Source organism: Typopeltis vanoorti, chromosome 12, assembly GCF_054136105.1.
Source record: "Typopeltis vanoorti isolate ZY-2024b chromosome 12, IOZ_Tvanoo_1.0, whole genome shotgun sequence".
Lineage (NCBI taxonomy): Eukaryota > Metazoa > Arthropoda > Arachnida > Uropygi > Thelyphonidae > Typopeltis > Typopeltis vanoorti.
In genome coordinates this window covers 130,140,695-130,163,197 of record NC_143560.1, presented here as the reverse complement: position 1 = coordinate 130,163,197, position 22,503 = coordinate 130,140,695, and the positions used below count along the sequence as shown (strand labels likewise).

Sequence of the window (22,503 nt, the reverse complement as noted above, 5' to 3'; positions counted from 1 at the left end):
TTGAGGCTTTAGAAAAAGCAACTGACACAATGAAAAAGGAAAAGTTGGTCCTTGTTGGGGATCTAAATAGTAGAGTAGGAAATGATTGTGAGACATACAAAAATATTTTGGGAAAATTTGGAGAAAAGAGCAAAGCTAATAATAATGGCAAATATCTGTTGGATTTCTGCTCAGGACATGGACTGGTTATTACTAACACCATGTTCCAACATAAAAATGTGCACAAATTCACATGGAGAGAAGAGGCTAGGAATAAGAAAAGTCTCATTGACTATGTTATTGTTGATAGTGATGTTTTCTCCCTGGTGCAGGACACCAGAGTGTACAGAGGATTTGAAATTGGAAGTGATCACTATTTAGTCTTGAGCAGGATAAAATTGAATTTCATATTGAAGAGAATAACATGTAAGAAAGTTTTAAAGCGATTAAAAGTTGAGCAGCTCTCAGATGTGAACTATAGACTAAAATACAGAAATATTATTGAAAAGAAAATGAAAGAGTTTGAGAACAGGAATCAAACCTTGGAGATTCAGTGGCAAACTCTGAAGGAAACATTGATTGATTCTACCAGAGAGGCATGTGGTGAGGTTGTGTGCAAGGATAAAAAAATCAGAACTCCCTGGTGGACACAGGAAGTTAAAGAGGCAGTGAAGGAAAAGAAGAAAGCATATCAAAAGTTCCTGGCAAATAAGTCAGCTTTTACTCTTACAGAATACAGAGACAAATGTAAGAAAGCTAAACAGTGTGTAAAACTAGCTAAACAAAAGTCATGGGAGGACTTTGGCAAGAATATAGAAAATAAATATCAAGAAGGTGGCAAAATATTCTGGAGGTTGTTGAAGAAGCTTAGGAATGGAGGAAAGAGTGCTGTAAAAGGAATTAGAGATGATAAAGGTGAAATGAAAACAGGAGAAAAAGATATCCTTGAAGTATGGAGTAATTACTTTGAAAAACTGCTAAATGAAACAAGCAGTGATGACAGCACAGTGATAAAAAACACTGACCAGGCATGCAGTCAGGAATACATATCCATACTTGAAGTAGAAAAAGCCATCAAAGGCTTGAAATGTGGAAAGGCAGCAGGAGTAGATGATATTCGACCAGAAATGCTGAAGTATGGTGGTATAAGAGTCTTACAGTGGCTGCACTGCATAGTTCAGAAAGCCTGGACAGAGGGACGAATTCCCGATGATTGGAGTAGAGCTCTCATAGTACCCATATATAAAAAGGGAAATAAAACTGAATGTGAGAATTACAGAGGTATTTCCCTACTGAGTGTTCCTGGCAAGATCTATGCAAGTATACTTGAGAAACGGTTGAGAAGAATTGTGGAAGAAAAGCTTGGTGAAGAACAAGCTGGATTCAGGCCAAATAGAGGCTGTCAGGATCAGATCTTCACTTTACGACAAATAGTCGAGAAAGCATGGGAATATAACAAAGATCTGTATTTAAGTTTTGTCGATTTGGAAAAGGCATATGACAAGGTGCCAAGAGAGAAGCTATTCAATACGCTGCAGTTATATGGTGTCAATGGGGCATTATATCAAGCAATACTTAGTCTTTATTTGAGTTGTGAGTCAGCAGTTAGAATTGAAGGAAGTACAGGAAGATGGTTTAATGTTAAATCTGGTGTGAGACAAGGATGTACATTATCCCCTCTGTTATTCATTATCTATATGGATCACATTATGAAGGAATGTGGTATTAAACCTGATATCAAAATTGGAGATGTTAATGTCAGCTCTTTGCTTTATGCGGATGATGTTATACTTCTAAATAAATCCGCTACAAGTCTGCAAGATTCTCTGACTAAATTGAATAGCTGTTGTAATAGATATGGTATGAAGGTCAGCAATAAAAAGACAAAGACAATGAAAATAGGCAGAATCATTGAAAATGTCAACTGTGTTGTGAATGGAGAACCTGTGGAACAAGTAAAACATTTCAGCTACTTAGGCACAATTTTTACTGAAGATGGTAAACTAAATATAGAAATAGACAACAGAATCAGCAAAGCTGGTATCGTGGGAAGTCAATTGAATAAATTCATATGGAATAAGAAAGAAATTAGTCGGAACACTAAATTAGCTGTATACAAGACTGTGTTCAAACCAATTTTAACTTATGGATCTGAGAGCTGGGTCAGAAGTAAAACACTTGACCAAAGACTAGAGACCGCAGATATGAGAGTCCTGAGAAAGATTAGAGGCATGAACAGATGGCATCAATGGCAATATCATATTAAAAACGAGGATATTAGGAAAGAACCTGACATTATCACATCCAGGAATGCGTTAGCAGAGCTAATCTCAGATGGTATGGTCACTTAAATAGAATGGGAGAGGAAAGATTAGCAAAACAAGTGTTCTCTGCCAGGTTGGCAGGAAAACGACCCAGAGGAAGACCAAGATATAGGTGGGTTGATACGGTACAAAGTGCCTTAGACGATAGAAATATAAGATCTGATAATGTCGGAGTCTTGACAAGTAACAGACTGATTTGGAGGAAAATTGTAGATAGGAAGTTAGTAATGATGTAATTTTTTCATGTAGTACTGTCATATCCTGTACACCCCTGGAGGGTACATGGCAGGAATTTGATGATGATGATGATGATGAACTTCCAACTCAAATATAAGCTAGGTGTTGCTTGATACAATGCATCGTTTACATCGTTTTGTAGCATTTCCCATGATTTCTTAATTATTTGTCGTATAGTAAAAATCTGATCATGACAACCTCTTTTTTGCCTGAAACCAGCTTGTTCTTCTAAACGTTTCCCTGCCACAATTTTTCTTAGCCTTTTATCAAGCATGCTTGCATAAATTTTCCAGAAACACTCAGTAGGGAAAATTCCTCTATAATTCACATATTCAGTTTTCTTTCACTTTTTACTGATGGGTACAAGAGTCCTACTTCATTAATCTGGAATTCAACTTTCTAACCAAGCCTCCTGTCTGGCTCACCGAGAGCCTCTGTAGCTCAGTAAGAGTGGTATTCACTCCTCAGTGCTAAACCACCTGAAGATCTAGTCCACCCCACTAGACTTAAGTTCAAGTCTAGTCACCAACTATAGGAACTTTTTTCTAAGCCTTTTTTTTTTTTTGATCAGCTCCTGAGTTAGTTGATCTCTGGCATGAGCAAGTGGTTTTTTCTCCTGAAAACTCAGAAAAAAATGACCATAGAACCCACACAATTTCAGCATTAAAATATTGTGTTAGGGACAACGAGATGGTGGCACTTGTTGAGCTGCCTCTTTGCTGCAGGCTGCTTAAATTAGTGATAGCCTTAGGCCAGCTATCTCTGATTGCCTACCAGCAAAGATTGAACTGCCCACTCAGTCTCCAAAAGTTAGATAGGACTAAAACGCCTTTCGCCTACTCCCTATAAGAGAATAAAAGACGTTAGCTGATTTGATTTCTAATTTTTTGAACCAGGTGTCCTGAATTTGCAGTGTGGCTGCTGGAAAATTTGAAGCTCCATATAGAGCTTCAAATCCAGGGAATCAAACCCAGGTCTTTCTGACCAAAAGGCTTCATCTATACTGACTGAGCTACGGAGGCTATACTTCACACATATAGAACATTTTTGTCTTTAGTTTTCATGTTACCTTTATTATCTCTGATTACTTTTACAGTATCTTTCCTCCATTTTTAAACATTTTCAATAGTCTCCAGAATATTTTGTCACCTTCCTTTACTGATATTTATTTTTTGCAAAGTGAAATACTGTGTAAAACTAGCTTTCCCTAACATTCGTTTAGCTAGTTTTACACAGTACTTCACTTTCTTACATTTTTCTCTGAATTCTCTCAAAGGACAAGCTAGCTATTTCCAGGAACTTTCAATTCAAATAGCGTTCTGATTTTTCTATTCTTGTAGAAATACTCACTAGGTGCATCTCTGGATGAATCAACAAGTGCTTTCTTTGCGGTCGTAACTGAATCTCCAAGGTTTGATTCTTGTTTTCAAATTCTAATTTTTTCTTGAATAATATTTCTGTATACTAGTTTCATAAATTAGGGAACAAATAGAAAAATCATGAATCAAAAATATGAATTTGTATGCATTTCAGTGAAAAGCAGTGATATGAGATTTGAAAGAAACACTTATAAAAATTTTAAATAAATTGTTTAATCCAGTAGCACATGGTACATGAAGACAATGGCAAAAAACAAGGTCAAAATGAGATTGTCAAAGTGCCTGAATAAGGAATGTGGTCATCCCTCACAATGATGTTTCATACTGTTTATAATGGCATCCAGGAACTCAGTTGATAATAACCATTGCTCCCACAAAGGAACTCATGGAATGAGGAAAGTAGCAACACGTGTACCCAGAGAATCCCAAACATGCTCAATAGGGGAAGAACAGGAGACCTGGCTGGTCAGTTTATATGTACGATTGTCTCTTATTGAAGATATTGGTCCATGAGCTTCATATGATGAGTGTTAGCATTATTATCTTGTAAAATAAATGTTTCCCCTATTGAAACACATATGCACAAACATAGGAGTCCAGGACTATAAGTTGCAGCATTTATGGTTCCACTAAAAAGCAAATATTAGAAGTCAATGCAGCCACCCCAACAAAATGCCTCCCAAATTCATCACACAACTTCCATCATAAGTGTCTCTTTTATGGACATTAAAGGTATGATAATATATTCCTGGTTCTCTCCAGATCAGAGAACAACTGGTATAATTTTGTACAGCAGATCGGAATGACTTGTCTGTAAACAATACCTACCCCATTGGTCTTGGTCCAGTTGATGTGGAGCCTGTTCCATTTCAAACATTCTTTCCTGTAGAATGGGAGTAGGGGCATGCAGACTACCATCACTTAGTATAGACCACCTTCATGAAATCATCTGTGCCCAGTGGAAGAAGCCAATTTCTAGCCAAAGCCAGGTCAGATCATAGCTGAATCAGAATAGCACTCCTGTTTCAGTGAGCAGATAACTGGAGATATCAGCAACCCAGTTTTCTTCTCTGTATCTCCAATAATGCTGTCTCTGACTATTGGAATTGGTTCCACAATCTGTGAACCAGTAATGACTCACATGTAACCATCTCCACATAACTTTGGCCTGCTTCCAGTCTTACAAAGACTCACTATCTGAATTCTTTGGTTTAATGATGTCTTATGGTCAAAATTCAAGAATTTTGCTATCACAAAATGTTTTGCTCTCCATCCAGACATGAATGGGAAACCCACTCCAAAACTCCAACTTTTATGTCATGGCTCATATGCCTATTCTGCTGACAGTGCAACTCATTTGTGTATGATAACCAGGCTCACCATCACATTTTACATAATGTATCTGTCTTTCATATGTTTTTTTACCTTTCATCCCTGAGTAATGGCGATTTTTCTCTTTGCTCCTTAATTTATGGAAATTAGTGTATTTGTGTCTACAGTCAGACCTGAAAGATGCTCAACTTTGATTCTTTTTGAAACTTTCTTAGACACTTCTTTTCAATATGATATTAAACTTTACAACTTTATTCCATCATGAAAAGAGCTTCCTTTAAACAAAATTCGCTTATTGCAGCCTTTTTGCCTTTTATAATGTTGAGTGCTACCACGTGACCCCCTTTGCAAGTGAGTCGAAAATTTGAATGTGTACACACTTTCTACTTGAAATTGTCCGTTATACAAATTGCCACAAGCTAATTCATCTGGATTTGTGGTTGTAATCTTCAGAAATAGTGTTTGTCTTTAGGTTTTGGAACACCAGTATATTTGATAGCATGCTGCTGCCTCTTTAAAATTATTCTAACAGTTGTGTATAATATCATTCTACCAAGCAGTGCTTACCACATAACCGGCACAAGATTATAGCACTTATTTTTAATTCAGTTCACATGTTCTATACTGAGTATGGGAAAAGTCATTATTCTGAAATATATGTCATCCACATAATATTTTATGATACGAATGACAGATAATCAAAATTATCATAAAACTAAATTTTATAATGCTTAGTTTCTTAAGTTAAGAAGTAAGCATTAATTTTCAATTACCATTATTTCATGTGCATTTTATGTCACTGTCTCATCAAAAAGAGGAAGCATGCTATATAGAAATTAAATCTGAAAAAATTTAATGCTTGGTTTCTAATCTAGGATTTTCAGATGATCTAATCCTCAAATCCACAAAACATTCTTAATCTGTAGATTTTATCAACCACTTGCAAGATTGATAAAATTATATACTTAAATTTTTATTCAGTTCCATCACAGGATTGAAATCCTGGAATTAGATATATTGGATATTGAAATGAAAAAAAAAAAAAAAAAGTTCAGGATTAAAATCCATTGTACAATAAAAATATTAATTTAACTAAAAAGATTTGGTAATGCATATATGAAACATTGAGGACTAGGTAATAAGATTTTAATGTGCAATATGATTACAATCACTGAAACTTATATTTTAAATTTTTCTCACGATGAAAATTATTTAAGTGCCCAGACTAATACATGTGCTACAGCAACTAAAACATTTTTCCAATTAATTTACAGTTAACTCACTCAGCTTACCTCCACAAAATTCCATGTTCTATAAGGAGCTATCTTGCACAGCTCAATAAGACCTTGTCTTCCAGTAATTCTGTCAGGTGTATCAAAAGTTAATGATGTGCAATCAGCAAAACACTTCTTTGAATTTGACTTACTTCCTCTATATTGGCTATGCTCAAATGCTACATTTAGGAGATCAACTGGAACATTTTCTGGAAGATATCTGAAAATAAACACCGGAAAAAAAAAAAATCAATGAAACAGAGGAAATAGATTTTTTTTTCCTGAAATGGTAAAGCTTGATATAACTGAATGCTTTCTATAGTTTCAATAGAAGACACTCAGTGGAATAATAACACTTATTATTATTATTACATCACGCCTCCAGGAAGTCCAAGGACTCATCGAGGGAGGACATCTACTCTACTACTCCACCAACCTTCATCATCTAACACCAACACCATCTACCGCTGACTACCACCACTAGTACTTTCACGGACAATCACAAACATCCATGCCCACGGCAGGATTCGAACCCACAGCCTTTTGGCTGGAGAGCAGATATGCTAACCACTCGTCCAACTAGGCCGGCTTGATGAACTTGAAAAATCTTCCAATTCCTATTGTGTGTACTGGAATAAATATAATGATGAAAAATCAAAGATAGTGTTTATGTTTTGTGAAGAGAAAATTTGATTACATGGAAAAAAAAATCAATCCAACAGATTTTTTTTTTGATTAAACTAATATTCTTCTGCATTTTGTTAGTAATCTTTCTGATATGATGCCTAAATTTAAAATCCATGTTAACCAAAATACACAACCCATTATTATTCAGCAATTTTTTCCAAAGCTTTTCCCAATCAGTTTGTATCTGTCTAAACATGTCTTATTAACCAATCTAATAAACTTACATTTCTCCAAATTCAATTTTAATTGTGTGTTACTGTCCAGTTTGTCAAACCTTTAAGATTGTTATGAAGAGTAGTGAGAACATCTAGATAATTTATTACTCTATCATTTAATGTTGGGAAGAAAAAAAAAGGTGTGCTAGCTAGTGTAATACTGAAGTGACAGATTTTTTCCTCCTGGAAATTCAAGTTTCCACAGGAAAACTGCCAAGATCTCACACAATATGCAGACATAGGAGAATATGGGAATAAGGGTTCCCATTCCACCTCACTCCACTGGATCGTATTTTGAAACCCTGAATGGGGATCTACATGTAAGTGGAAAACAGGAAGGAAGAAATCATTAATGACTATATTAAACCAACTAGGATCCTATAACCAAACTTGGGGTATCCTGCTCCACACCCTGATTCCCAGAAGTTGCACCTCTAAACATTTGTGTCTGTCTATCAACAACTATTTTCCATCTTACTTAGCTTGTCAATAACCACATGGCACATTTTAATTAGATCTTTGCTCATAGTTATGCTCTTTGGGCATAACTTATTTTAATTATTACTTTACCATTACTTTATCAGTAAGACTTGACTAATTGGCTTATTTATAATTCTCCATTTATATATATATATATATTATTATTATTATTATTTGTGACACCTCCAAGGAGTTCGAAGACTCATCGTGGGAGGACACTTACTATACAACTGTCTCCACCACCACTACACCAAACCTCTACTACCAATCAACGCCATCCACTGCCCCAAACCACCACAACTAGTATTTTTTTTGTCTGTAAATTGCGTGTGTTCTGAAGGGCCGATTTGTCTGAATGTGGGATGAAAAATCTGAGTTTCCGGGAGAAAAAACCTTGCTACCTCCGTATGAGATCGGCTAATTAACCTTCGATTGAAAAAGTCCACATAAAGATTCCTCCCGTCATGACGAGAATCGAACTTAGGCCTATTCTAATATATATATATATATATATATATATATATATTATATATATCGACAGACAGACAACAAATGTTTAGAGGTGCAACTTCTGGGAATCAAGGTGCAGAGCAGGATACCCCAGGTTTGGTTAATATATTCATTAATGATTCCTTCCTTCCTGTTTTCCATATATATATATATATTCCCCCCCCCATATACAGAAATATATATATATATGGAAAAGGGAGGATATATATATATATCCTCCCTTTTATTTCCCCCCCATGACCCCCAAAAAGATTGTAAATAGCATATTAGTACCATGGGTAGGCTAAAGTTTTTATGATGAAACTCTTTCTCTCTCTTATTAACTGCTATAATCAATGCCAATTTTCAACAACCAAATGTCAACAGATGGGGGTGTATGACACTTCTGTGGTTGACAAAGTAAGAGCTTGCACGATGGGATACAAGTCTGTCATGGAATGCTGTTTTGTTTCATGCAGGTCGACGTCATCAACACTCAAGCCAATAGCTTTCATAGCCTCTTTAACGTGCATACCAAAAGGATAAATAGCAGTGTAATGTGTGTGATACAGGACCTCCTAACAAAGAGAAAAGAGACTAGTCCATATAGGATGATCTGGAAGGGACTTTATTTTTAGGGCATAATTAAGAGACAAATATTTTCACCTAAGTGAAAGAGAGGGTTCATCTGATTGAACATAAAAACTTTCAATGGGTGATGTGTGAAAAGTACAAGTAGTTATTCAGATACTCTGATGATGGATATGGTTCAACTACTGAGTGTGCTCTCTCTTGCAGGACTGTAAACCTGGGATCCATAATTGAGGACTGAATGTAGAAGTGCAGGATACATGCGAAAGAAGGAACATCAACCACATTCAATAGAGGACAGAATGCGGAGGATACTTAATACTTTTTTTTGCACTTTTCTCAAAGATGACGAATGTGTGTAAAGAATATTAGCTTTCTGTCAAAGATGACTTCCCAAAACTTAAACTCTGGTGCTACTGAAATAATAGTTTGTCACGTTCTTAATTCAGAATCAGGATAGAGAGTGCATTTTTAGCAGAGGTCTATGGAGACAGTTTTTTTTTCTACAGTAAACCTGAACCCTGACAAAGAGACAATGAAAAGACACAATTGATTGCTTGTTGAAGTTGTCTTTCAAAGACTCATATTTTAGGATTGACAATAAATTGTGAAGTCATCAATATACAGGCAATTACTTATTGTGAACAGAAGCTGTTCAGTAATCGTGTTCACTGTGATAGCGAAGATGGTCACACTTGAGAGAGAGAGAGGGCATTGAAGAACTTCCTCTTCTTGATGATAAGGCTGAGATATCATGCTTCCCACTAGGACATGGAACATTAGACAGGATAGGAAGTTCTTAATAAAAATAGGAAGGTGTCCCCTCATACCAAAATTACAATCATTTAATATACCATATCTCCAGGCTGTTTCCATAGCAAAGAACACTCAAAACCACATGTTCTGGTTTCAGGAAAGTGTATCTTATACGTGTTTCTGAATGGACCAAATGGTCCAAGGTTGATCAATGTCTATCTATGAAAGCCACATTGTGTGTTGGAAAGACGTTTGTTGCTTTCTAAGTACCAGAGAAGCCTTGCATTGACCATTTTTTCCAAGACCTTACAAATAAAACTAGTCAAAGCAATTGGACGATGATTGTTGGCCTATGCTGGATTCTCACTGGTTTTGGGATAGCAATGAAAATTAACTTCAGCCAAGAGTCCAGAAGCTCTTCCTCTGTAAATATTCTCGTGTATAGTAAAAGAAGGAAATCCATAGATGATGAGAGGTGTTTTATCATCTCATCAGGGCTTACTTGAGTAGGGCGAGACAGGAAAAGAGCTCTTTTGAGTTCCTTCTTAACAAATGCCTGATTGTAGGGTTCTATCTCCTTGGTACAAAAGCTTAGCTGCTGTTTCTCTTGTTGCTCTTTCAATATTAAAAAAATCAAGAGGATATGAAACTGTTGCTTTGAAGATTCCAACAAAGTTTTCTCCCAAAGTGTCTGCAATAGCTTTGGGATCAGCAACAATACATCCATTACGTTCCAAGGTTGACAAATGTACTCTGTATCTTTCTTTCATTGTCTGGATTTTATCTTGTACATTTTTTGCATTGGTTGTTTGATTAATTAATGATGATGATCCTTGGATAGTTTTTGACTCTGACGTTTCACACAATATGCTTTGGCCTGAGCAGGTTTAAATGTTATTAAATTTGTTGTGGTAGGGTAACTATGAAATATATCCCATGCTTTATCTTGATCTTTTTGGGCTGCTTGGCACTTGAGATTCTACCAAGGCTTTGGAGAGAGTGAAAATTGGGATGATGTCTTTGGAATTACTGCAGATGCTGCATAGACAATACAATTTGTTACATATTTCACTGATAGGTGTTTGGCTGACTGGATCAGTAATAAATTTCGTAAGTTGGGAAAATGTATTCGAGTCAGTCTGGTACACATTTTCCACATGAGCATCCATATTATAACGTTACAACATATTGTAAGATCAAATGCAGAATAAGAGTGGGTAGGCATATGGAAGAAGGTATTTGCTCCATTATTCATAAGGGAAAGATACAGAGGTACAGGTTGCTGAGCATTCGCTCAATGATATGACCTCATCTATTTGAGATGGAATTACTCTACAGGGGGGTTATGTCCATTAAAGTCACCCATTAGGAGTACGGTTTGATATGAGATTATCAAGTTCTGTTACATGACTCATAACCCCGTGATAAATATATTGAGCATACTGTGATAAGAAATCCCACCAATAGGTAAATTGCAACTACTTCCAGAGCAGAATTAAGGTGGAGTTGATGTATGACTGCCCATGAAGATAGCTACTTCATCATGAGCAGAACTATCTCCAGTTCTGTCCTTGCATGCAAGAATGATATTCCTGAAGGTAATGTCCTCACTGAGTTTTAAACGTTTCCTGCAGACAGAAATGAAACGGTTAGTGTTTCTGCAGTAGGTGCTTGATATCATCAATATTATGGCTAAACCCACTATGGTTCCATTGTAAAAATTTTCCTATTGTTTAAGCTTCACAGGGTTCTCTGATTTCCATGAGCATGAGGACTTATCTTTGTTGGTTTTATATTTCTCACAAGATTTTGGGAAGTATGGATGACTGGCATCCACCTCTTCCTCTAGAAAAATATCCAATACATCTTTAGATGTGTCATGATCACTGGATAAGTTCAAGTTACTTTCAGTAGATACTGAAGTATTAATTTTTTTTTCTTCTTTGAGTAGGTCTGGTGGTTCATCTTTAAGTGATAACCTTGCTACAATTTTTTTCACAAATGGGCTCTAGTCAAATGGAACCATTTCTGGAGTGGGATTGCACACCATGTGATTGATGCAATCAATGGAGAAACAGTCACGATTGTAAAGTTCACGTATGATGAAATTATTAGATGGTAGAATAAACAAATAAGTTTGAGTAGGTGTTGACATTTTCTTAACTGCTACCTTCTCAGCATAAGAGGATCTTAGAATAGGTGTGGTATTGTGAAACTTCCATTCTGCATCCTGATATATTTTGTCCTTTTTATCTTTTGTATTTCTTTTTCATCTTTCCACTTCTGACATGCACAGGAGAGTAGGCTGGTTGTTCTCCCTGGCAGTTTACACATTTAGCTTTCTTTGGGGAGCAAGACTAATTATCATTCTCTTTATTCCCACGACAGGCAGTTTGGTCATGTCCATATTTCTGGCATTTAAAACATCTTAGTTGATTAAGGATGTACACTCTAAGACAATTGAGATACCCTGCTTTAACAGATGTTGGAGGGAAACCAAGAACCCAATACATGAGGGACATCAAAAATAGAAGAAGCTACCAAACAGTCAAATTAATAGCCCAAAACTATCAACAACCCATAACCATCCACCAACTAATAAGTTGAGGAGAGAGAAGAAAGGAGGCATAGGAGTATCAAAAATAAGGATGATGTTTCTGGTTGGAACCAGATGACCATTCCTCTAGATATAGATGCACCTCATACCTGCCACACCTGATTTGTCAGCTCTGAACATATCTCCTCATCAGAAATATCTAGGAATCCCATTCTGGGATCACTCCTCTACAGGAACATTTTATGGGGGTAAGTTTTAAAAGAGGTAAACCGTGAGTAGACATATCGATACAAAATAATACTTTCTACGTGAGTTTTTTCCGTTATTTATTTTGTATCGATTTTATGGGGGTGTAACTGTTAATGGTATTCCACTCATTGATGTTATTCTACATTAGTCTTTCAGAATGTGGTTTACATCACATTTTCTATGAGGATACTGCCAGATAGTTTCTTAATAGTTTCAGCCAGTTCTTTTAAACCTTTTGAATGAAGAAAGGTGACATTTTCCCTATTGGCTTTTAACCTGTTGCGGATGATGATAAAGACTGGTACATTTATAGTGGTATCATGTCTTTTGTTTCTTATTTCTGTTATGAAAAGATGTATCAATAGTATCATTACTTGGAAGGGACTTTGTTAGGGCCCCTTGAAACAATTGAGAATGAAGGATTTATGCTCAAGAGTTTTTTGTTCAATGCCAGAGCTCAGGTAACTGTTCTCAGGTTGGAATGCCAGGGTTATCATGGATGCTATATGAGCAACACAGCAAGCCTTTGGACCTGTCCCTGGACCATGGGATAGGAGACAGTCCAGTACTCTTGACCCTTGCAAGCAAGCCCACTAGTTGACTGATCCTGTCTGGGTTTTCCAGGACAACTGTCTTGCCAAAGCAAAGGGCAAAGTAGTGCAAGATACTAGGCCATCCTTTCTGGATGTCTACGGGTTGCACTGCACAACAAACATGGTACTGGTTTCTAGTGATGGTAGTATGGAAGATAGAAGACTCATGATAAGTAGAACAAAGAATATGCAAAGAAAAAGGGGAAGAATGAAAAGGACCAATACCATCATTAAGCAGTCCTTCCTGTGGAGGGGGAGATTTATGAATAATTATTGAACAACTTTATGTTATTCAAGGTATGCTGTCCAATTAAGATTGATGGTAGTATTGCTTTTATCTACTTTGGTAAAAATGATGTTTTGGTTATTTCTTAGAGATTTAAGGGCTAATTTTTTATGTTAATAAGACTTTATGGCTTTAAGGCAAGATAATATATCACTTCAAGTTTTGAAGGAATGTTTTGGAAGAGGAGGAAGAATAGCATCAGCTTTGACAAACCTTTTTAATAAGAGTTTTACATTGGGACAAGTTCCAAAAGGGTGGAAAGAGGACAAAACTGTCCCACTTCATATGGCATCTGATAAGATTAAGGCTTTGTATTATAGGTCAATCTGTGTGACAAGAGTTGTAGTTAAAGTGTTAGAGACGTTAGTGAGGATCAAGATTCAGAACTGGTTTAATAACGGCATGCATGCTCTTTGATGGATAACATGGGTTTGTTAAAAGCAGAGTATTTTAATGTAAGGATATGGGAATCATTTTGCCTCTTTACAAAGTCTTGATATGACCACTTTTATTTAGAATACTACTTGCAGATTTGGTCTCCTGGGTTCCAAAGAGAATAAAGAAGCTGTGGAAAGGCTCAAAGAAGAAATACAAAGATAATATCAGGATTATGGAATGTAGAATATGAGGATAAACTGAGAGTATGTGGACAGCAAACAGAAGAAAGTCTGTCTGTGCTATGATAGAGGTCTAGAAACTTTTGAAAGGGCATTATAGGATATCAGTTGATAAAATTTTTCATCCTATGGAAGGTGGAGAGAGGAAAAAGGGACATGCATGAAAGTTAAGCTGGTGTGCGGTTAAGAGAGGAGGTGACAGCTAAATTTTTCTTTCACAGAACTGTGAGTGAGTGGAACAGCTTGCCTGTTGAAATTGTGAGTGCTTCTAGTGTGAATAATGCTTGGCCTCCCTTGACTCCCCGGAAGTTTAATAATAATAAACAATGCCCTCCTGGTTGGTGGTTTACTAGTGCAAGAAGCAGAGGTAATATTGCACCATTACAAAGGTTACAGCAGTACACAAGGTAAGTAAACATCTGATGTATTAAAAAAAAAAAAAAAAAAAAAAAAAAAAACGAGCAATGCTGTTATTATTTCATGCTAAAATGTATAATTTGTTAAATTTGCAATAAATATCGATTATTTAAACAATATCTCATCAATTACACCCTATCCATAAGTAAGCAATATTTATTCATGTATAAAGTACCCAATAGTTATAATTATTCGAAGAAACTAAAATATCCTCTAATTGTTTTGAGCAATGTACATTTTTATGCCATGTAGAAATTATTTTCATCTCCTGGAGAGGAATGCAATATAGGCACTCCACCAGAATATGGTAAACAATCAATAGGAATGCAAGCTGGATAGAGAAACAGAGGAGATGGCAGGGATATAGGGAGATAGAGTGTAAAGGAGAGTAGATTCTGAGAGTAGCAAAGAATGCATGCATGGGGAAAATGAGTGTTATATTATGGAGCTTAGAAAAAAAAAAAAGTCTTAATCTCATACAATTTATTTGCTAGTGCTTTGTGCAATAATGACTGCCACTGTTTAAATACTGTATTTGTTTGAACATAGCCTGACCTAGCATATATCTTGCAACCCTCATTTTACTATACGAAAAATAAATTAAAAAGTTTCATATATAGTTTACACACAAAAAAATTTTAAAACTTTAAGACATAGACAGTGAATGTTCTTGTGGCAGTTTTAAACATTTTGGAATTCGGATGAGGAGAATCAGTATTTCAGCTCAACAATCGCCAGCTTGAAATTGTCGTTGAGTTTGCACAATCTTTTGTTAATACTGCACCAATCATATGCACAGAGATGGAAGCAAATATGAGAGTGAGAGCATTGACTTCTAGTCAATCTTGGATTGTATGGGGATGGATTAAGAGACCATCATTACAAGTTGTGCAACTGGATTTTGAGAGCTTGGGACATGATTTCACCAGAAATAATTAATTACAGAAGCATTGCACTAAAAGATTCAAATATATTGTGTGATGAAGGTGAGGGGCAAATCATGTAAATAACACTGATAATTAAAATTTGAATGCATTCATTTTATAAATAATGTAAGAAATAATAAATTATAATGAATACTGAGGATTTAATTATAAACGTCACTTTTGAATAAATTCATATGGAATAAGAGAGAAATTAGTCGGAACACTAAATTAGCTATATACAAGACAGTGTTCAAACCAGTTTTAACTTATGGATCTGACAGCTGGGTCAGAAGTAAAACACTTGACCAAAGACTAAAGACTGCAGATATGAGAATCCTGAGAAAGATTAGAGCCGTGAACAGATGGCATCAATGGCAATATCATATTAAAAATGAGGATATTAGGAAAGAACATGGCAGTGTCAGCATCCAGGAATGCATTAAAAGAGCTAATCTTAAACAGAATAGGCGAGGAAAGATTAGAAAAACATCCTTCCAGAGGAAGACCAAGATATAGGTGGATTGATACGGTACAAAGTGCCTTAGACGATAGAAATATAAGATCTGATAATGTTGGAGTCTTGACAAGTAACAGACTGATTTGGAGGAAAATTGTAGATAGGAAGTTAGTAATGATATAAATTTTTCATGTGGTACAATCATATCCTGTACACCCCTAGAGGGTACATGGCAGGAATTTGATTATGATAATGACATCAATTTTGTTTTTTCCTGAAAAACTTTAGTTTATGAAAATCCCTACATATATCTCAACACCAAGATTTTTTAACTTTAATTTTGGGGAAAAAAAGTGCGAGTTATATTCAAGTAAATATGGCAACTTTGCTAGTCTGAACAGAACACTGACAAAAAAAAGTATGTGGAGAAAGAACAAGCTGACCTAGAAGTTGCAAGCAATTTTTGGATGATGTTTCAAATCAAAGAAACAAATTTTGTAGAGTTTGTAGAGTAAACAAAATCTACATTTTTAAATATGATATTGCCACTGATACCAAAGGCTCACACAGATGGCAGTCGCAATATCATATTAAAAACAAAGATATTAGGAAAGAACTTGATATTATTAGAATCCAGGAATGTGTTAATCTCAGGTGGTCACTTAAACAGAATGGAAAGATTAGCAAAACAAGTGTTCTCTACCAGGTTGGCAGGAAAAAAGACCCAGAGGGAAGACCAAGATGTAGGTGGATTGGTGCAATGAAAAGTACCTTAGAAGATAGAAATAAAAGATCATGTTGGAATCTTAACAGGGAACAGATTGATTTAGAGGAAAATTGTGGATAGGAAGTTAGTAATGATGTATATTTTTCATGTAGTACTATCATATCCTACAGGATATGATAGTACTACACCCCTTGAGGGTACATATCAGGAATTTGATGATGATGACAAAATCTACAAGTAGATTAAAAGGTACTGCCATGGGCAGTCCCCTTTCTCTGTCCTTCGCTAATTTCTACTTGGAACATCTGGAAGACTGATTATTATTCTCAATACAATCACAAATGTTTGAGCATGCTAAGTGGATGATAATATTTTAGCATTTGGCCTGAATGTGAAGCAGCTATACCTTGCTTCTCGACCAAGATTAACAGCCAACATATTTGCATAAACTTCACGATGGAAAAAGAAAAGGATGGAAAATTAGCCTTCTTGGACATCCTCTTCCATGCCCCATCTAGTGTACTAGCAACTTTGGTTTCTCTATTCAAAAATGATTTTAAACAGATCTCATTAAATCTTTACTTGATACAGCACCTGTCTGTTCCAACTCAAATGACCTTAAACTAGAACTTGATACTTTCTGAAGCATCATGCTACAGAATGTTTTTACCTAAAAGACGATCTACCACACCTGACAAAAGTATGTCACAAAAATTCTGACCCTATATGACAAGCACCAATTCAATACATTAAGGGAATCTCTTAATCAATTTCAAAAATTCTTAAAAGATATACTTTAGTTCCAATGTTTTTTTTCTTGTTAATCGACTCTCTTCTTGGTTATCCTCTAAGAAGGTTCCTCTCTGGTGTTTACCAGATAAGTGTGACTGCCTTCTCTTACTTTGTACTATGCAGGTAATCTTAGCGTATCCAATAAAAGCCTGAAAAAAATCCAATAAAAAGCCTGTAATGGATACTGTATTTTCAGAGAAGATATTAATGATAGTGGAAAACTTCGACCAACAAAAACAGAAGTTAAGGAAGATTATATATCCGATAAAAATGGTTAATTTGAGGCTGTCTGGTGTGAGATAGCGGCCAGTAAGACAAAATATATTGTTGGTTGCTGCTATCTATGTGGGTCGAGAAGAAAATGTGGACAACATGCATCAGCAGATAGCACAATGAGTACAGGCCAAGCAATTTTCATAGGGGACTCCAACTATTATTATTATTATTATTGTTCCGGGCAACTCCAAGGAGTCGACAGACTCATTGAGGGAGGCCCTAACATCCTGTCAAGAACAACTATTTGACATTGACACAGTATCTATCATACCTTGCCTTGAACTCATTCACAATCGTAACACCCACAACAGGCTCTGGAAGCTTATTCCATTCATTCACCAATCTCCAAGTAAAAAACTTAGCTCTAACACCCTTGTCAACCACGCTCTTACCCAGCTTCCATGCATGGCCCCTAGTCCTCCCACCACCAGTCATATTTTCAAATATATCTTCTTGATCAATCTTATAGAAAGCCTTCAATAATTTGAATGTCTCAATCATATCACCCCTCCTTCGCATATTGTCCAATCTCTGCAACCCACAAATCTTCAACCTATTCTCATAAGGTTCATTCCACAGACCTGATATCATCTTGGTCACTCGTCTCTGGATCCGCTCCACTTCCTCCCCATCACGAAGAAACCCTGGTGCCAATAACTGGGCACAGTATTCCAGATGGGTCTTATCAAGGCTCGATACAGAGGAACAACAACTTGCTTGTCTCTGCATGTTAAAGTATTTTTCAGAAGCCAAGTGATTTGATGAGCTGATTTAGTCACTTTTGCAATGTGCCCCCTAAACTTCAATTCCCTATCCACCAACACTCCCAAATCCCTGGTCTCATCAATCTACTGGAGTACGGTTCCACCAATGCGATATACTGCTGCTATTCTTTTCACTCCAAAGTGCATAACCTTACACTTTGCCACATTAAATTGACATCCATTTTTCCTAGCCCAGTCCCTCCAAACTATCCAAATCATCCTGTAAAAGTTTGACATCCTGTGCACTCACAATTGCTCTACCCAACTTTGCATCATCAGCAAACAAGTGAACACTTCCTCTCAGATTCTTTCCTATATCATTAATGAACAAATTGAAAAGTAGTGGTCAAAGAACAGAACCCTGCAACACACCACTAGTCACAAGCTGTCTTTTAGACTCCACTCCTGAATAAACCACTCTCTGGTATCTCTCCTTCAACCACCCTCCTATCTATCTCACCATCCCTATATCTATCCCCATCTCCTCCAGTTTACTGATTAGTGTTCCATGTGGTATCCTGTCAAAGGCCTTGGCAAGGTCAAGTAGTATCACTGTAAACCCATTACCCCAATCCAGTTCAGCCGTCACTGTGTTATAAAACGTGAGCAACTTACGGCATGATCTACCCTTCACAAAACCATATTGTCCCACATAAAATATCCCATTTTTATCTATCCAATCCTGTATTCTTTTCTTGACTAATTTCTCTAAGACCTTGACAGATTCCTGATATGCTAATCGGTCGGTAATTTACAACAGCAGTCTTGGAGCCTCCTTTATGCAGTCGATCTATTTTCCCCTCTTTCCACCCCCTCGGAACTAACCCAGGCCCGAGACTCAAATTAAACAAAATGGTCAAGGATACTGACAATTCTTTAGCCGCTTCACGTATGACATGAGCTGGTATACCATCCAATCCCACAGATGTATTGACCTTGAGGTTTTGCAATAGACTACTCACCTCCACTTCATTTACCACAATTCACGTATAATCTATTGGTTCATTCATTTCTGCAATGTCACCACCTGGAAGATATATTCTTGCAAAGTGCTTCAACTATATCAGCTGATTCGGTTACCTCCCTACCATCGGCATTCTTTAAAATCATTCTACCATGTACATTTTTCCTTTTACTTGCTACATATCTAAAAAACTGTTATGGATTCTGTTTAGCCTGCATGGCCAATGTTCTTTCGTAATCCTTTTTTGCTTTTCTTACCACACTCGTTACCCTTCTGGCGTGCGCTTTATACCGTTCATGTGCTTGCCGGTCACCTTTCTCCTTAAATTCCCTCCAAAGTTGTTTCTTTTTTTGCAGCTCAAGCTTAATGGTGTTATTCATCCATTCAACCCCTACTTGATTTATTATTCGGACTCTAGGTATACAGTCAGCCATTGCTTCATGCAAACACTTCTTAACTACCTCCCATGCACTATCAACTTCTAGCCCTTGCAGTTGTACATGCCATGGCACTGAACTAATCAAACTCCTAAGCCTGTCATACTTACCAGCCCGATAATTCCACACCTTTAGCCACCTCCCAAGTCAAGACCCTATGATCACTCTCACCAATTGGTGGCAATGTGGTCATATTTGTTACAACCAAATCCTCAGATGTAATTACTAGTCAAGCACTCTCTGACCCCTAGTATTTTCCATTACATGCTGTTGCAGATAGTTATCCCTTAATAACCACATAAAATCCAATTCCTTCCTCCCGTGTGTCCTCTCCTCACTCCAATCAATGCGACCATAGTTGAAATCTCCCATAATAATTACCCTCCTTCCACTCATTTCTTCTATTTGCTTGTGCATACTGTCACCACCATCTTTTCCATCACCTGGTCTATAGCAGCACCCAATTGTATATTTAGTTCTGCTAGCCACAATCTCACACCAAATGGCCTCAAATGTGCTCTTTTCTCTATCCTGCAATTCAACTTCTATTCTCCTTGGCTGTAGCTCATCAGCTATCATCAACATTACTCCTCCCCCCATTTTATTCTCCTTGTCATTCCTGAACACACTATATCCATCACATTCAATCCCACTAGCTATATCATCTACAGTCAGCCATGATTCACTAATACCAACAACCTGTGGTCTGGAAGTGCCAACCATGGCCAAAATCTCTTCCTTCTTGTTCCTAATACTCCTAGCATTAGTGTACATGAATTTAAGACCCCCATTAGCCCCAACCCTACCTTGATGCCTTATATTAACTATCCCACTCTGATTTGTTGTCCTTATTCACTCGGGCATATTATATTCATTCATATATTCAACTGCCTCCCTAAGGACTGTATATCTACCCTCCCGCCTTAATAAATCTAGTTTCCCTGAATTTGCACATCCACTACATTCAACAACACTTTCTCAGGTCTCCTTACACCGTAACCATTCAAATGTAAGCCATCCATCTTATATAGATCCTTTCGCCCATCAAACTCACTCCACACATCCACAAATTCCACACCACTCGTCATACATAACCCACGCATAAAGTCATTCGCAATTATGGCCCTCCTTTTAAACATTTCACTGTCATACCGTGGCAAAAGACTAATCATTCTAACTCTCTCACTCGTTTCTTTTGCTACCTCAAGCAATTCATTCAGGTCTTCTATCGTTTCCATTTTATCTCCTTTCAAATCATTCGTACCTGCCACAACAATCATTTCTTTCACCCTTTCCTTTTGCTCTCTAATAGACTCAGTTACATCCTTTATGATCTCACCAGGTTGGTACGATTTTGTCAAATCCTCTACTAACACACCTCTTACTAAAAAGTCTCCATACAGCACTCTATCCTTCATTTTGTTCATGTTCACACTCATACGCCTATTTTTCCTGTCATTCTTTTTATGGTTCAATCAGTCGACTTTTGCTCATACGCTCTAGCTGCTGTTTTGCCCTTTGTATCGCACCATTCAACAACACGATCTCGCTCATTGCATCTATCTCATCTTTTTTATTCTCTGTAAAACCATTAATACTATCATTCACACTCTCTCAATTCTCTGGTACAACCTCGCCGTTTCTTGTCATATCCCTATTTTCTTCATTCTGAAGTTTGACAAAAATATCACACTCACGATCCGAAATACACTTCAATTCCTCATTCTCCCTACATTTTCTACACACATTCACCCCTTTATTATCATCTAACCACACTCTGACCGCACTCTGCGAAGTGTACATTTCGCAGATAGTACACTGAATCATCTCCTTTACATTACCATTCTTGAAAGAAGATGGCAAACTATCATTACTGGCCGCCATTTTCCTTCCTATAATTTGATAACATATTTTATCAAATTATAAATTATAAACACCAAAAACACACAAACAGACGCACTAAGATACGCAAGGCAAACAAAACTACGCAATATGAAAGTAAATTTATCAACAATAACTGAAAATAACGCTTATCTTATCAGGAGCTTTCACTACACACTACGAATCCCTCTAGTGGCGACTTCCCGACATAGATTATGTTATAAAACACTTTAGCACACTAACTACACTAATAAAACTACAATAATATACTAAAATTACACAATTAAATCTAACAAAATATTTAATAAATCAACAAAAATCACAAATCTTTCAGGAGCTCTCCGATAGTACATCTCTTCACCAGCTAGCCTCGACACCAAATCTATGTCACCATAGTTGGTGACATAGATTTGAAGGAGGAAAGAGGGCATGACAAAATGGAAATAAAATTTATACACTTACTAAGGACTAACAACCTGAAACACCATGTGATGGAAGGGACCAGGGTTTGAGTGTGCTGGATCTGGTAATAGCATCAGAAAATCTATCAATAACTGCAGCAGCAACTCTCCCTTCGATCAAGGAAAATGACCATGCAGTTTTGTCGGAGGTTTCTCAACATGCAGAAATTTCATTGAGGCAGTGCCATAGCATAAAAAAAACTACATAGATTGTTTGAGCAAGGCAGTATCAGAGTGCATGCCAAGCGTAAGGAGGATAAACCGAGTAGGGAGTAAGTGGATGACTAGCGATATAAAACAGGAGCTGCAAAAAAGCATTGTGAAAGGAATATAAGAAATGGTGATCAGCATGTCCA

At 36.7% G+C, this 22,503-nt stretch overlaps 1 protein-coding gene across 4 annotated transcripts in view; it reads right to left on the bottom strand.

Annotated features, from left to right (window-relative positions):
- The window catches only part of LOC150101225 (asparagine synthetase domain-containing protein 1), a 311,734-nt gene that overhangs the window by 123,379 nt on the left and 165,852 nt on the right, over positions 1 to 22,503 (bottom strand). For all 4 annotated transcript variants that reach the window (XR_016549180.1, XM_090402011.1, XM_090402013.1 and 1 more), the window contains exon 7: positions 6,544 to 6,745. Coding sequence is in view for 3 of the 4 variants with exons in the window: in XM_090402011.1 (XP_090258137.1) it covers positions 6,544 to 6,745 (202 nt within the window). In the remaining variant the exon portion in view is untranslated. The remainder of the gene's footprint in view (positions 1 to 6,543; positions 6,746 to 22,503) is intronic.